The sequence below is a fragment of the Augochlora pura genome, chromosome 7, assembly GCF_028453695.1.
Source record: "Augochlora pura isolate Apur16 chromosome 7, APUR_v2.2.1, whole genome shotgun sequence".
NCBI classification, from domain to species: Eukaryota; Metazoa; Arthropoda; class Insecta; order Hymenoptera; family Halictidae; genus Augochlora; species Augochlora pura.
Genome location: NC_135778.1, coordinates 1,034,151 through 1,051,593, shown reverse-complemented (window position 1 = coordinate 1,051,593; position 17,443 = coordinate 1,034,151). Strand labels below are relative to the sequence as shown.

Genomic DNA, 17,443 nt, shown 5'->3' with positions numbered 1-17,443 from the left:
AATAAATCCGCGCGCGACCAGTCCGGCGGAGCCTTTTATCCGACCGGGGGAGTCCTTGAGGGCAAGGCTAGGGCAAGGTGGTGCAGAAAGGAAGGGCACACGTTACGCAATATAGACGCGGTGGGGGCAAGGTGGTCGCCGGGCGGTGGACAAGGTTGATGGGGGCTGGAACGAGTGGCTGAACTTCTACCACCCGCTAGGAATTACCGTTGCTCTTAGAGGCTGCTCCCGAGCCGGGCAGCATTTAATGCTACGCCCGTCGTAACGCCTTCTTGTCCTGCCGGCTTCCATCCAATTCTCTTTAACCTTCGTGGCAGGAAATACAATGGAAAAGGCGCCGCGACTACGCCGGGAGATCCTCGCTCTCTGCAGAGCGACCCTCTCTCTATCCAGCCGACGGAGATCCTCTATCCAGCCGACGGAGAATCTCTACGTAGATATTTCGACGAGCGATCTTGACACCGTTGTTGCCTGGCGGAGATCTCGTCGAACGCGTGGCACCGATAGAAAGTAGACGACGTCATGATCGATTGCCCTTCTCGCTTATGCGAACGCCTAGGTGAGGAGGATTCTCATCTCGGAAAGTAACTCCCGGCGCGCCTCGGCCATGTCGAAATCTTTGAATCGGTGTGTCAAGGTGTTTATTTTCGGGATGGATGCAGCTACGATCGGCCGAAGAGATAGGAGAGTGGATTAGACCGGGTTTAAGTTACTTGGGTTAGCGCGAGGATCAACCTGTCAGAAAGTCGGATGTTTGTATAACAAAAATGTGTGGCCAGCTTCTCGGCCGGATACTTCCGGAGATTGAGGCTGCAGTTATTAGGGATTAAGACAGATTCGAGGAGATTCGGGATCGGGGTGTCGCACAGTGGTCCAAAAACCCGAAATCATGGTCAAAATATAAAACTGCCACGGATTTAATTGAAAATTTGTATGCAAGGGTTTTCATGGTCGCTGATTACGAATCTGAAAATGAAAGTTCAAAAAACAAAATGGCGGACGCAATATGGCGGATGAGTTGTCGAAAAAATGTTTTGATTTTCACAAAAATTGATGTACGTATATTTTCGGGAGTTCTGATTACGAATCCAAATTTAAAAATTCCAAAAACAAAATGGCGGACCCAATATGGCGGATGGGTTGTCGAAAAAATGTTTTGATTTTCACAAAAATTGATGTACGTATATTTTCGAGAGTTCTGAGTACGAATCTAAATTTCAAAATTCCTCCGACATGTCGGTGAGAGTGGGTCGGACAGGCTCGTCGAAATATGTGCCATCTTTTTAGTGGCTACTTTTCAAAATAACAGCTGTGGTAACAGTTAGATATCAAAGTAAAATAACCATGATCAAGAAAGGTAAAATTATGCTGGAAGAGAAAAATGCGATACAATATAATATAAAAAAGATCCGTGAATCAGAATGTCCAGAAAAATAGTAAACACTTTTATAAACTTCTTCTGAGGTATAATCTTTAACTATTTCAGATAAAAAGGGAATTGGGGAGTGGACGAAGTTGCCAGAGAGTGGATCAACTCTTTACTCGTAAAAAATGTATGCCATCTTCTCGGCGGCCACTTTTGGAGATGAAAGCTGCATTTTAGAACCGCGTGATTGGATCAGACGGTATTAAATAGTTTTAAGATCCGGAAAGATCCGGTTACAAGGATTTTGAAAGAAACTCGGAGAAGAACTGTTTCAGCCAATTATTTGAAGAATGAACGTGCTCGCTCGTCCGTAGACGACGAAGCGGCAGGAAATGATTCGAGGATTAGCGTAGAATCGGGAACGTTTTCTTACGTAAACTTGGCTAGTTGCACAAGCTTTGGAGAACGAGCACAGGCTGTGTAAGATAACGAAGGGTGTATAGAAGGGGGAGGGTAATGCCAAATGACGCCGCGAGCTCGAACCCCGTTGTCTTCGCAACAAGGACACGGAATTAGATGCAAGCGTTATCGGCGCGTAACACGCTCGCGTAAAATACGTTTCATCGCGGAACCGTTTCGCGTCTTCGTTTTCGAAAGGAAAAACGAGATCGCGGAGATGCAGCCTGCAATCTGAACCGAGATAATCGTCGGATCGTTTGATAATGCTCCTCGTCACCCGATTCGATCAGAGAACAATCAAAGGAAGCAATCATTTACTTAACAAGATTCCCCGCGATCAATCTCCGATTTTCTATTCTACTAAAATCGAAGTCATGGGAAACCGTCCAAGCTGATATACTATAATATAAGTCACGTGATAGTAAAGTAAATTGAATCTTGTAATTTTCAAAATAAATTGCAAGAAATAGAATTTTGGACACGGTTGAAGACAGTAATAATTTCTAGAAGTTATTGCATGGTGGAAACGTTTGCGAAAGTGTTAATTCGTTAATTAAACCGCGAATGGAGAGTAATAAGAAAATGGTAGACCGTGGGCTTTAAGTGTTCTGCCTTCTGCCCCGGCACACGAGGGCGTCGTAAAGCGCGGCATTTGCGACCCCCTACAACTGGACATCTCTCGCTCCGAGCACGGACTATATCGCGGCCGTGAAGTTCCGTGAAATTTTCATAGAACCTCGGCGTTCTACCCTACCAGCTTCCGCAATGAAGTTCTTATCAATCCTCGTTAACGAGAAGAACGCTATTAGTTCTGTCCTAGAACTTGCGACCCCCCACCGTCGCGGCGCGATAAGGCGCAGCTTAGGAGGATCGTCGTATTTTTCGCTATCGCTATCCTCATCTGAGCACTCTGTTTGACAGTCGAGCTATTTGTCAGGGAGATCTCGTCGGATTTACGAGCCTGGTCGGCGGCGATGCGTACGCATAAATGGGGCATAAATAAATTAAGGCCCTCTCCGATTCGAGGGGCTATCTTCCCTTGCAACATTCACGGTGGAATGCAAAATTTATGGGGTATTCATTTTATTTTTGTCTCGTCGTTGTTGTTTGTGATCGCTGGTCCAGGTTGTCGGCGATTTAATGTTCCGGTTTATAATTTGTTGCACAGAGTCTGAAACAGTTCAGCAAGTTCCGGATCTTTGAGGTTATGGTTTAAGGTAGCCCTTATATAAGGACCATGTCCTGTTAAAGGCTAATAATTATTTTTGCATTTTGAAATGCGATTGCGAAACTTTTCGTTTCTAAATCGTATCACAGATATCTTCGAATTGGATTTTAGTAATCTGTTCAGGATCGGTCCTTTATTTAATGAATATACACGTTACGTATATACTCCTCGGAAGTTTGGAAAGGCTGAAACTTCCGCGAGGGCTTTCGCTGACGCGAAGGCAATTCCTGAAGCTTCCAACAGTACGATACGAACTGTCATCTTCCCGGTATATCGTGTTTCCAAACTTTCGAGCCAATTGCAGAGGCGAAGTGATTTCGTTAACCGCGAAACGATGAATTATGCACCCCGCTTGGCAGCGAGAGTTCGGCGACGCATCGATTCCTACTGAAATTTTCCTAATTTTAACTCGCCTCTCCAGTCTTCATCGCGGTTAATTAGCGAAGGTCGGAATAAATCTCGATAGAATTTTTAATCATCTTTCTTGTAAGCATTTAAAAAATGCCGTGGATTTAAACTTTTTTTCTTTCTCGGAATTAATAGAGACTTTCTCTACTAATTCCTTGGTTTCGTATGCTTTGCGAGGACCTCAATGAATTCCGAGACGCATAAAAAGGTACGATAACTGTCTCCTATAACTCTGTACTCGACTGCAAAATGAAGAATTCCAAAGAACTCGTAAAAAGCACGGTTTCGACGGCTTTAATTACATTCTTGCGATCTCAATATCGAAACTTCTGTCCGAAACTTGAGAGAAGAAAAATTTGCAAAACGATTAGAAATATATTTTTAACGGGCGAAGCGATAACTGTTCTAATAACACCGAGCAATTGTAATGTCGGGAAATAGCCGTGGCTGTACTCGACCGAAAGTTTCCCTTTTCTGGACAGCAAAACAGTTCCAGCGTGGGAATTCGAAACATTGTTTCGGATTATCGTTATCACCGGCTCCTTTACGACGCGGCTTTTACTGCCGCGCTGATTTGTTTCGTCGGGAGAAGCGGCGGTTCCCGTGTTCAGGCCCTCCGAAATGTCGCTTCTCTCTTCCTCCCCCCTCCCTCCCTGCGCTATATTCCCTCGCGTCATTCGAACGCTCCCACAACCTTTTACATAATTTTACTATATCGACAGAGCGGACGGTGCGAAGAGCGAGGGGTCGATCAACGCGATTTCGTCCCCCTCTCTAAAAAATTTTTCCTCGGCGTTCTTTTGCCGTATCATCTCGACGCACGAAACTTCAAACGTGTCGCGCCTCTACAAGCTATAAAGTGATCCGGAATTTTTTTAAAAATTCGCGAGAGAACCTCGACGATTTTAATAGAGAGCTGCCCCAATTTTCCAATATAATGATTCTCGATTTTCTCTGACGATTTATCTTATTGATGATGATTTTTTCATGGATTTTATAAGTTTTTTAGAAACTAAATTCTTTTTAATTCTTTTCACTTTAAATTCTCTTTAAATTCTCTTTAAATTCTCTTTGAACAAAATTCTCTTTAAATCTAGAATACTTTTATAGATCCCAATTATCTTCCGTAAGCTCTGCAATCGTTTCGTGAGCCCTACAATTTTTCCAGAAGCCCTCTGAACTCTAAAAATATTTGAAAAACAATACATTATTTTTCATAAATCTTAGAAATGTTTCCAGAGTTCTAGAATATTTTTAGCGATCCTTATTTATTGGTGCAAGCCTTGCAAATTATCCAAAAGCTGTAAAATACTATAGGATATTTTCACGAGTTCTCCGACGTAGTTTTGGAACATAAAAATTGTTTAAAACATCTTCGCGACTTGTTCACAGTTCCCGAACACTGTGCCAGGTACAGTCAGCCTGGATAGTATTCCCAGGCACGTCAATCGGTGATTTTCGTCTCGCGAATATTTTTGCGAGCGAGCGGAAGTTATCCAGCCCCGGAGGAACGTTTCCTGTTGCGCGGGGTCCCGCGGAAATCATGGCTGGACGCGTTATTGTTATAGCTTCCGTCAAGAGAGTGGCTCCGGTCGAACGGAAAGGGGAGGGGTGGGGGAGAAGAGAACCAGAAGGAAAAGAAAGAAACGATACACGAGGCTGGCTAAGGCAACGGGTCTGGCACGGTGGTTACGATTTCTGGCAGCCGCGTAAAACGATTCCGACTCACTTGTCGAAAACCCGGCCACGTTTCAAGGAAAGAAGAGAAACGGCCTTCTTTTTGGTTGATCGCGCGCGCGCGTGACACGTGGTCCGCCAAGGACTGGTTAAGTAGTCGCCGCGCACTGAATGCCTAATGAATAATCGTAGAAACGATTGCATCGGATTAACTATGCTCGATGGAATACCTTCGCGTCCGAAGCGCCATCCCCGATGCTTGTACACCGAGTGCGACCGTTCTCTCTTCGTCTGTTCGCATTAGCAATTCGGGGCTTAACCTCTCAGGCACGGCAGGATTTTGCGCAAATAAAGTTTTTCGTAACTAAATTACCATTTTCTCTTAATATATGTAGTATTAATTTCATATATTCTTTTCGTAATGTATTGTATATACACACTTTCACTTTAATTGTTTACTTTAATAATGTTGGAAATCGGCCATAAGGCTGATCGGTGCCGCCCCCCCCCCCCTTCTGGGCGCCTCGGCATGCCTTTGTCTGAGCCATGGTGCCCCCTTCTTACCGTAACTCGCGTATCGTACGCACGTGTTCCGTTAGGTTAAGGATATAATAAATCTCGCGTGTGTTAAACTAATCCTCGTTTCCTCACTTAAACCACGGTTCGCATCCTCTGAAAAATCCCTCACAAATAATTAATAAAACAATTGAGTAAAGCACGAAGCATTCGCGAAAGCCACTATAGTGTAACAGGTTGCCTAAGAGGTTAAACATTTATCGAATGACCCATAAAGGTTAAGAATTGTCCAAATACGAAAACAATTCTTAGCATTGTTATTTGTGCATTATTTGTTTCATTAAATTCATTATTCTATTGCATACAACATATTTAAATGACTAAAACAAGGAGGGAAACCTTCTTATGAAAATTATTTTTCTTATAATTATCTCCAACGACTTTAATACTGCATAAAAATCCGCAGCCATTTTTACGTAGCATGTTTATTTAATGGTTATTTATTCATACAATTATATCGCTCAGTAATATCGGACTTAATTCAATTATTGTACCAATATGATACTCCTTAGTGAAATCAAAGATTTTACTGTAGGTTTGCGATAATAATCTAATTACAAAGATTCTTAAAGCGCGAGAAATTCGAGTTAATCGAAGAGTAGCAGTAATTGGATGATTTCGTTCCGCGACGTCATGAACCCGTGCAGTTCAAGTTCCAAACTCGTTCCAGAAATAACCTGGAACCGCACTCTGAACGAAGCTCGACAGAGAAACTCCTCGACAAATCGTAGAACAGAGCGAGCTCTCGCAGTATTTTTAAATCCTGGACACCGATACAGGAAGAGGTGGACCACTCGTAATTAAAGCGAAACTCCGACATCCGGACTGTTTACAACAGTCCCGCGGCAGTCGAAAATCCAAGGAACATATGTTGGAAGCACGTAGAGGATTAATACCACGTAATGGCTCAATAATTCTTCGCGACCTGGACTCTGCGGAACTCTCGTGGATACCTCGTGGAACTATTATTAGACACTTTCTTCCGATTCTCTAGACGCGGAGCCAGCGAGACAACAGCCTACTCTGTTAAATTTGATTGGAGGGTTAATAATATATTTTGCTACAATTTTTACAATTAGATATTCTATTCGAATTGTGAAAGTGTTACTTGATGGTTCAAAAAATATATACCATTATGAGTTTATAAGAGGAATAGATGTAATATTCATATGTAAATTTATTAGAATAGTAGTGTTATTGATTTTTGGGTATGAATATTTAAATTTAGTAAATAATAATATATTTAATTTAATAGAAATTGATAAGATATTATTATTGGAATTATATTTTATGGGTCGATTAATTAATTTAATGTTAAGTAAGTTGAATAATAGATTTAGTGGAATATTGTTTATTATTAGAATATTTTATTTAAGTTTAGTTTATAAAATTTTGTATGTAAAAATTTTAAAGAATATTATTTATTATGAGAATTATGAAAAAATTTTAGAAATTATTTTGGGGATAAAGATAGTTAATATAATATTTATTTATGGAGAGAAAACAGCGTTGTTCAATAAACAATAGCGAAGGAAAAACTTCGCCGACACGCGATCATTCGATTTTTTGAATCGGTAAATAACCGTCTCAAAGGGTGCTCATATATTAAAAGCTCCCAATGGATTCTTGCGTCATTTAAATTGCCATTTCCGACAACGTAAGAACAAATATAATATAGCTGAAACACGCTCCGGGCTGCTGCATTATTGATCATGGTATTCGTTGTTCAGGTGGGTTGCGCTTGTAGCAGAAACTCGGCTCGATAATTTCGAAAGACCGTGTTCATTGCAGATATGAATTATTTATTGTTAATTATTCATCCGTGCTAAAGAATTCACGTTTACTCCGGAGAACGGATCGTTGCAACTTCGCGCAATGAAACTTTCGGTTGACTTAGCAGACAATACTTCACGAATTATTTTTCACGTTAGTCTAGCACGAGTGACTATCAGACTTTGCTCGGGCTAAATAAATTAATCAAAATTTTATTGGAACATTTAGAATCGAAAGCGCAACAAAATAAGAATCCAATAGCATTTTGATTTTCTTTTTACATTAAGTAGTCTTTTACTCGATAAAGGAGCCTTTCCTTGATTCTAAATTTTGTTAAATGACGCATGAAAATTGTAATAAAAATTGACGTAAAAAAATGTTAAAATTTAGTAAAAAGTCGAATAGATTATAGCTTGACAATTGCCTGTTCTTGTGCCTCGAGCAAAGCAGCGAAACGATATAAAAGAACTTCGACTTGTCTCTTCGACTATTTAAAATATCCTGTAATTCGGCCGATTTTATCGACTAACAATTATCGATTTTATCGACTAACAATTATCGATTTTATCGACTAACAATTATCGATTTTTCACCTGTTTCAGGTAAAGCGGTACCGTTCGTGGAGTTGACAGTTGCCCACGCATCGGTCTTGACGATTCTGGCCATCAGCTTCGAGCGTTACTACGCGATCTGCGAGCCGTTGCGAGCTGGGTAAGCATTGCAGAACAGAAAAAGGAAAACAGTTACCGACAAACACATATCGCCGGAGAAAATGTTGTTCATTGACGATGAACGACGATATAATTACAGGCGAGCTAGACAGATTTATGCTAACGTCTCGCCGCGCTGTTCGTTAACGGCGGTCGGTCTTTATTGAAATATTCTCCGCGGAATCTGACACGCGAACAAAGCAACCATCGCCGTCCGAAATCCTTTGAAGGATATAACTGCAATTAACAGCCGGCTGTTTTAACGCGTTAACCGGCGGCCGCCGACGTCCGCGATGCTTTTCCAAGACCGAACTTCTGTTATTCGCGAAAGCAAATTACACGCGAACGCGATAGCCACCTTTTAACCCTTTGCACTCTGAGACACCGCTCAAATTTTTCTATCGCGTTTGAAAATAATCTTTGTACTAATAAAGTTTAGATTTAAAGAATTGTTGCAAGTGGAATTGTTAGTATGAATCACAAGAATCGATTACGTGTGCATTAAATGCGCTTTATACTCTCTGTATTTAAGTTAATATTATAATAAACTATTGGGTTGAGGAATAAGTCCGTAGCGTTTTTATATTTTCTTTTATTTTACTATAATATATGAGTATAATATTCATTCGACAGAACTGTTTCTGCTTTACAAAACTGTGTTAATAGTTACGACAATAAATTAATCCATTACTTACTTTTTACTATTTATTATTAATTTTTTTATTACGTGAACGTAATAAATGAATAAAGGAATAATGTAATTTCCGTCCTTGCAAACGTCAAGGAATATTTTATTACCAAACCGTTGGAAAATCTGCAAGCGGACAGCTCGAATGGTTATTACGCTTAAATTAATATTATTTTATTTGAATTAAAATAAAAGAAAATATAAAACTGCTACGAACTCGTTCCCCAACCCAACAATTAAAAATAGAAATTTTTATTCGATTCTCGTGTTTCGCAGCTTTCATTTCGCATAAGAATCTCCGCAGTCGACGCGCTAAAAAACATTCAACTCGCCGTTCTCGTCGAGTCGCTGAAACGCCGCGGCGGCGCCGTCTCTATTCGCTTTCCCGATTCCGATTGGTATTAGATCCATGCGTCGCGACGGCGATCCCAGATGACAGTCACGACCCGCGAAACGGTACACCGTTCCGTTCGATTTCTATTCTTTTTTTCCTCATCCGTTTCTTTCCGTAGATACGTGTGCACGAAGGCCAGGGCGACGTTCCTCTGCCTGCTGGCGTGGGTGGCAGCGGCGCTCTGCACCAGGTGAGAATACGCATGAACCCTCGGCGCGATATCGCGCTCGATCTATTTCGCACGATTTCTTTCAAGCTTCTCCATTTGTTTGGCTCCGCCGGCTCCCGTTCGCTCGCCCACGCCCTGATATCCAGCTTTTCCTAACCGATGGAGCATCCCGTTGCGCTTCCAATCGCCCACAAGTACAAAAATCGCTCCGAAAGGGCGCGCGCGTTCGCGTTTATCTTTCCCGCCCACGGAGATCACGAAAGCGCGGCGACGCGGCGCGACCTTCTCGTTCGCCGCGCTTTTGCTTCCGCTTTTTATCTGGTAGCAGCTTCGCTGGGAAATTCCGCTCGAACCGCACGATAAATTCGCAATTGCCATGTTTTTTTATCCGTATCGGAAACTCCTGCATCGAGTATCTGCGCTTCCGCTGTTAACCGTGTCCTCTGTTGATAATTCTCTTTGATTAGAAGAATGTCGGCGCATATTTTCGCTTCCAAAATATCGACGTCGAAAGATCCGATCGCTTATTTACTTCATTAACCCCTTGCACTATGACTCCTATCACATTGCGTTGAATAGCACTTATTTGTCTTTAATATTTTCCTTAACAGAACCAGATAATTTTTGTTTCTTTTATTGTCTTTAATTATTTCTATTCCTAGACTTTGATAATGGAAAAATTCAATTTGATTTCGATTTAGAAGAAATTAATAATATTAATATTTAATTAGATCCTGCACGAAATTTGTATCACGAGTCTGACTCGTTATTATAGTGCAAGGGGTTAATAGACTTTCAGATCGCATTATTCTTTTTTAGCCTTAAGAATTTGTTTTTCTTTCCACGATCTTCTCTGAGAAATAGGTAGATCGTATATTCTGGAGCCCAATCAATGCATAAACATATTGTTAAATATTTTCTCTTATAACCAGAGAATTCTTCGAAAGGAAAACTATGATGAACGATAAATGCTCCTCCTAGCAGACTTTGGGTTTTGTGAACTGAGGAGGAAACCGAATGGAAGAAATCTCGTCAGATGAATTGGAAGATACCGCTACATTATGTTCCGTGCTTTCGTCTCTTGGAAATGAATAAAACATTTTCGATTCGCGCATAGATCAAAGATTTATATTCTGCAGTCGTGAATAATCCTTTTTGACATTCTCACATAACCTCGTACTGCTTTTAAAATTATTTACAGTTTAGGTGTTATAAAATTATTTACAGGATTGCGTTTTAATATGACTCATTAAACGTCACTTTTGCGAATGAAGTATATAATTTCTCTATCGAAAATATAAAATAAAAGTGGTAGAAACATTTATGGCCACTGTATTAAAAAGAATGCGAGGCATCGAAAATCTGTTTCGCAACTTGGAAAAATCATACTTTTTGGGTGACGCGATCCCGCGGAAGTTTATCCATGCATTTGGAATAATTCTATTGCCACAACCGACGGCGTATAAAAATATAGTTTGCGCTAATAATTTAGAAGTAATCGTTCCCGTCGGCGAGAATGTCCCGCGATCGAACATTTCGAGCCGAATAGCCAATAGCGAGTCCACGCTCGCGATACGTGACCCGAATCTTTTTGATTCTGTTGTCGCACCGTTCCCAATTGAATATCTCTGGACAATATTAAACCCGACTGCCGCGGGACGCGGGCAAACATAGGCTGGAAAATGCGATGCACGGAGCTGTGAAACTGCGAGATTGCAGTGAATCGGTGCCGGTGGACGCGCGCGCAATAACGTTTGTCCCGTTAAACTGCACTCGCTAGTCCACATTTTTAGCGAATTTTATGTCCGGTCATTGTTTCTACGCCGACGCGCTCGTTCCCGGACCCAATGTACCAGGTGGTCTTCGAGGAGCACGGCAGTAAAGTCGCAGTTAAAGCATACAATTCCAGCGAATACACAGATTCGTTATCATTCATTGTCTCTGCATTTTTTCTTTTTTTTGTTAGCTCTGCACGATCTAACGCAAATCTGCCGCGGTAAATGTACTGCAAGAATTCGTGCAATTTCACCGAATTTCTGGAAATATATTTAATGCTCGCAGAGTATCAAGGGAATCTCAGCGAAACGGGGAAACGCGAATATGGAGAGAATCCCTGCCACCTCATTTTTATGGAGCATTTTGTATAGGATCTGTAAATTTGGAAAATAAAATAACGGAAGAATCTTTACCATTCACGGCGCAATATGTGAAGAGTCCACTTTCTAAAAAATCTCGCGAATAGTTTCAAGACATTGGGTAATCAGCGTTTAGTAATTATTGTTTAATAAGATCGTTCTACGCTAAGTAAAAGGTCTCTTTACCGACTATTCAGTATATTATACTTCGATACGCTCGATGTTAATCGGAAGATAAGGATCCTAATTAGAAGAGACCGAAAAAAAGGTTAGAAAAAAAGGAAATCGGACAGAATCACCTTCCGATCACGAACCGCCTACTTTCGAGCCACTGAGTCCTCAGACTTTTAACCCTATGCACTCGAGTGGTGACTCAGAGGCACCACTGCAATTGTTACATCACGTTCCAAAATAATATTTCTATTATAGAAGCTAACATTATAACATGAACATAACCTAACATAAAACGTTATTAAAAGTGTAACTGTTTCTGTACGAGTGACAAGATTCAACTTCAATCGAACATAACCTCTTTACCTTATAAAATGTAAATGCTAGATGTCGGAAACGTTACTTTAGAATTACAGTTAAAATGTCATCGAGTGCAAAGGGTTAAATAAACAACACCGACGAAGACTCGTGCCCATTAGCCAGGAGGGACGCGGTTTCCTCGAAAGGGAGGGGGGGGGGGGGGGGGGCGGGGGGGGGGGGGGGGGGGGGGGGCGCCACCGTTCGGCAGGGATCGAGGAGCGAACAGCAGACCGAATGGCAAGCTGTTCCATCGCGATTACGGCGTATCGCGAGGGTTTTTCGACGTTCTTGCAAGACGCTCTCGCAAAATCACCTCGCCATGTGTCGCCATCGACTGCTCGGTGAACGCGCAACAAATTCCTCCCTCGACGGCAATCCGCGAAGAAATCCGTCGCGCGCGAAAAATCGATAAGAACCCCAACGGCACAGAGACGACAAGAATCGAGGGGAAAAGGGGGGGGAGAGATCGCGGGGACCCGCGCGAACCATAATGGTCCGCGCGACGGAGATTTTACAGGGAGTTTCGTTCGAGGACCGTGAATGCGAAAGCGATGGGAAACGGATAACTGCCTGGTAAAAGCTGAATGAAAAGCTGCGGATGCTTGTAAAACCGCTCGAGAACCGGCTTTATGATTGCCCGTGTATTTGCTGCGCTGTTGCTGATTCGGCGAACTTTTTCGTGAAAACTACGACGTCACCCCTTTCCGCGACATCTCGAATACATCTTCGACGAGCTCGAAATGATTTTTACTTCTGCTGGTCTATATTTTTATATAGTTTTAGTTGAACGGCTCGCAGCCGTTTTTAGAGTTATCAATGGCTGCGCGAAATATATTTAGAGAATTCGATAGTTTTTTGGAGAACGATACATTGTATTTAGAGAGTAATAAATTTTATTTAGAAAAATTGATTTCGCTCGTTCAACGAGACGCTACAGATCATTCAGACGCGAGATCCCAGAGCTACGAGGCTTTCAATCATTCTTCAGCATTAATTTGAAAAGTCGATATTAATTTAAAACGCAGTTACCTATTTTTGCTTAATTTCTGTTGTAACGGAGAACGCGCGAAAATTCTTTTTTTTGCTCAATCACTCCTCTTTTACTAAATGGTGAAATTAAGTTTAATTGAAATTAAATTGAAATCAAATTATACTAGATTTCGGTGTAATAAGATTCATTAGAAATCTTTCATTTCGTTATGAGAATAAATTACAAGAATATTTTTGTTGGAGATCGCTATGTCAGAGGGCGCCTCGCGCGCGATGATCGGTGAATTGTACTTTTACCAAATAAACGAGGGTGGCGTTGCTTTCTTCCTTCCGATCCGACTGTAATGGTGTGCACACGTGTTTTATTTTCTCCACTTATTATATCTATTCCCAACAATTTTATCTTATGGAAAACCAAATGAATCGCATTTTGATTTTTGTGCACTTTCGATCGCACTGCGTGAGTGAAAAACAGGGTTGGTAAAAATACACGAAGAGGTTAGCTTCGTAACGACATTGTCGTTCGGTTGTTATTGGTGCAGTGCGTCGTTAAGGGCTAATCGAGGAATGTACCGAATAAAACGTACTCTTCCCGAATTACATCAGTATTCCAATGACCGAGTCCGATGCAAGGATCTCGTCTGGAAGATTAAATAGAAACTCGTCGTGGACGAGCACTTTCTGTAATTAAACGTATCGGCGGGGAACGAATAAAGAAAAAAAAGAGAAGAGAGGTCTTCCGTGGGATAGAAGCGGCGACACGGTGCACGCTGCTTTAGGAATGGTTCCATTCAAGATTCGCGTGCCAGCTGTATTCCTAACGGGACCGGTGGACCGATGACTAAATTAAGACAGGTAATTGGAGCTCTGCGAACGATGCTTCCTTTTAATCAGCGTCCACTGTTCTCTATCTTCCGCTGAATTATTTTGTTATTACGATTATTATAATTATTTTATTATTACAATTATTATAATTATTTTATTATTACAATTATTATGATCATTTTATTATCATGATTATTTTACTATTATAATTATCATAATTATTTTATTATTACAATTATTATAATTATTTTATTATTATAATCATTATAATTATTTTATTATCATAATTATTTTAATATTACTATATCCACTCACTGGATCATATCAATCATTGCACGATACTGATTGCAAAACGAATTGCAAGAAACAGTAACGAAAGTAGAAGTTCGTCTTCTTTCTGACCAATACGAATCGGAAATCGAAACTGTGAAAGTAGGGATGCGTGAAATCTAGTTTATTCATATCTGCAAGAAACTCGCGAAATCTGCAGTTTCATGGTTACACGGTTGCGCGAGAGAAACCGGATCGCAACCGTTAAATAAACTTTGGAAAGCGGAGAGTGCAACAGTTTCCGAGAAAACCGAAGTCTGAAATACACTCGATGAACTTTCATTTGAGCTTCGGAACAAGTAGAGTCGGCGCGCGCGCGCGCGCCTGGTAAAAACTGAAACTCAATTTTCTCGAAAAACGTGTTCTACCGTGTTTCAACAACGATTTTTCTACGCGGAACAGTCGGAGACTTTGGCACATCAATTAACTTCGCTCCTCGTTTATTTTTCAACTTGCGATCGATTGTTGAAACTTTCGTCTTTTGTTCGACTCTGAAATTACGAATGTTTCTGAGGAATCTACGAGTAGGATATTAACTGTTTGCAACGGCGATTCCGTGGCACCACTGAAATTATTCTTTTACGTTCGAAAATCATTTTTATAACAATTAAGTGAAAATGTTACAGTTGAAACGACCTAGAAATTTGTTAAATAAAGTAGGTAATAAATTGTGAGACAGGTAAAATATAATTTACAAAATACCGAAAGACAAACAGAATATTATCGAAACCTCTGAAATTATTCTATTACGTTCGAAAATCATTTTTATAACAATTAAGTGAAAATGTTACAGTTGAAATGGCTTTGAGCGCTAAGGGCCAATTGTTTCTTTACGTAGAACCTTCTTCGTTGGCAATTTCAGGAACAATTTCAACTGTCCTTCACAGAAGTAGATGGTTCTGTTTCAAAAATTGCTGAACACAATCAACTCCGCGTGCGGCAAGAGCAACATTATTCTTGTCCCACGAAATTACATCTGCCTTCCTATTTTTCGCGAACGTTTGCGTCGAGAAACAACTCCGCTTCAACTCGCGTGTCCGTCGTGTGCAGTACCATCGTTTTTCACGTTCTCTTCTATTCTCTTTGCTCGCGTCTCTACTTCAGACAGAGTAATTAACTCGTATCCAACACCAAAATTAATGCCAATATCAATAAAACGAAATATTCGATCGGTAAAGCATCCATTAAATTCTGATCTTTGTAAAACACGATTTTATCGATGTGGAGACGGTGTAAAAATAAACGCAATAATAAATGCAATAATAAACGCAATATAATCTGCAATTCGGTCTGGACATTTCCAAATAATTGGAACGTCAAAATTTAATATTGTAAATAATAAAATTTAATATTGTAAATAATAAAATTTCGTATTGTAAATAATAAAATTTCGTATTGTAAATATATTACTAAATTCACGGAGTAATTAACTTCCATCCAACACCGAAATTAATACCAATATCACTAAAACAAAATATTGAATGTTAAACCTTTTTATCTTAAACATTCTCTCGTATTAATTACGATCTCATAAGTACCATAAACGCAATATAATTCGCAATTCAGTCTGGACGTTTCCAAATAATTGGAACGTCAAAATTTCACGCGTATTGTAAATATATTACCGAATCGAGGCTCGTCGGAAATCTTTGACAAAAGAAAAATCTTCGTCGTCGAGATCATACAAGACTGAATAGTCCGACCAACGCACAAAGCTTTTCCCCAAGAAGTGGTTTACGGGTAATATTCCTTTTACGACGTGCTCGCTGCCCCTAACACGATATACATACACGTACGCACACTATCAAAATACACGGGCGCCGAATGGAGGACCGCTCGCCGCGTGGACTTTACGACCGAAAAATCGAATCCTTTTCTCCCCAGCTGGGCTCTTCGGATTTTTGGCAAACCGTCTAACAAATCCAATCTAACGTCGAACTAGTCGAGGAAAAGTAAATAAAAGATCGTGTCAATTGGGCATTTGTAATTATTAGAAATCGCCTTTAGATCTTCTCATCAACGATTTTATTTCGAGCAAGTCATCTGATTTTCACAATGGTGAAATTGTAACGTTACAATGGTATATCGTAACACTGTGATTACTTATTATTATACCGGCGAAAACAAGACAATTAACGTCACGAAAAATCCGGAAGTTTATTTATTTTCTCGATATATATGTTTCCACAAACTATCAGCTCCCGGATGATCTCCGAGCCAAGCTCGGTAAATCCATGGATTAAGAAATCCCAGAAGGATCTACGGAGAAATTTTGGCGCCGTCTGGCCACGAGATAAACAGACTCGTTGATCACTGATTTCTCAATCGACGAGACAAAATTCGTTCTCTTTAACACGTTGAATGCCGCGCCCATTTTACAGGAATTGTCCGTGGCGCCACGATGAATTTTCTATTACGCGATACATATAATGTCACATAATAAAACTATATTTCATGTGTAAATAAAACTATTTTCAGATGTTTTATAAGGCATTCATTTCCTCACACCACTACATCAACGATGATAATAATAAAAAAATCATAAGTATTGTCATTTGTTTAAATTATATATATTTTCATCAATCCGAGCGCGCCGGTCAGCGGTGGGCCCCATGGCGTCCCTGCCAAGTTCAGTGCCGGTCACCGGTGACCCCCCGTGGCATTCAACGTGTAAAAATTATAAGTATTGTCATTTGTTTAAATTATATATATTTTCAGCAATCTGAGCGCGCCGGTCACCGGTGGCCCCCATGGCGTCACTGCCAAGTTCAGTGCCGGTCACCGGTGACCCCCGTGGCATTCAACGTGTTAAAAGCACCACGAATTCGACAACGTATTACCGGATGCTGACTCAAAAAGAATTGAAAACGAATTCTGAACAATCTTCTGAATATTTATATAGAGGAGGACGCCAGGTTCCTTTGATCCTATAAACGATAAATCACGTGGTAGCTTCGCCGGATCCTCGAAACGCTTCTCATGGAGCTTATTGCAATATCCGTGCGAAAAACGAAGCCTTTCGTAAAACGACGAATTTTCGTTGGCAATATTTTGAAGACTCTTGAATTCCGCGAACGTCGTCCTTTGTCCGAGTCCTTTGCTGTTTATTCTTAAGTGGTAGCACACACATTCCCTTTCTTCGCAGTCGCGGTAGCTCTGCTAGGTACAAAGCATCCGTTGTTGG

At 40.7% G+C, this 17,443-nt stretch overlaps 1 protein-coding gene across 5 annotated transcripts in view; it reads left to right on the top strand.

The window, feature by feature from the left end:
• Window positions 1–17,443, top strand: part of Ethr (ecdysis triggering hormone receptor) — a 77,731-nt gene that overhangs the window by 52,160 nt on the left and 8,128 nt on the right. For all 5 annotated transcript variants that reach the window (XM_078185704.1, XM_078185701.1, XM_078185702.1 and 2 more), the window contains 2 exons: window positions 8,090–8,198; window positions 9,398–9,469. In XM_078185704.1, coding sequence (XP_078041830.1) covers window positions 8,090–8,198; window positions 9,398–9,469 — 181 coding nt within the window. The remainder of the gene's footprint in view (window positions 1–8,089; window positions 8,199–9,397; window positions 9,470–17,443) is intronic.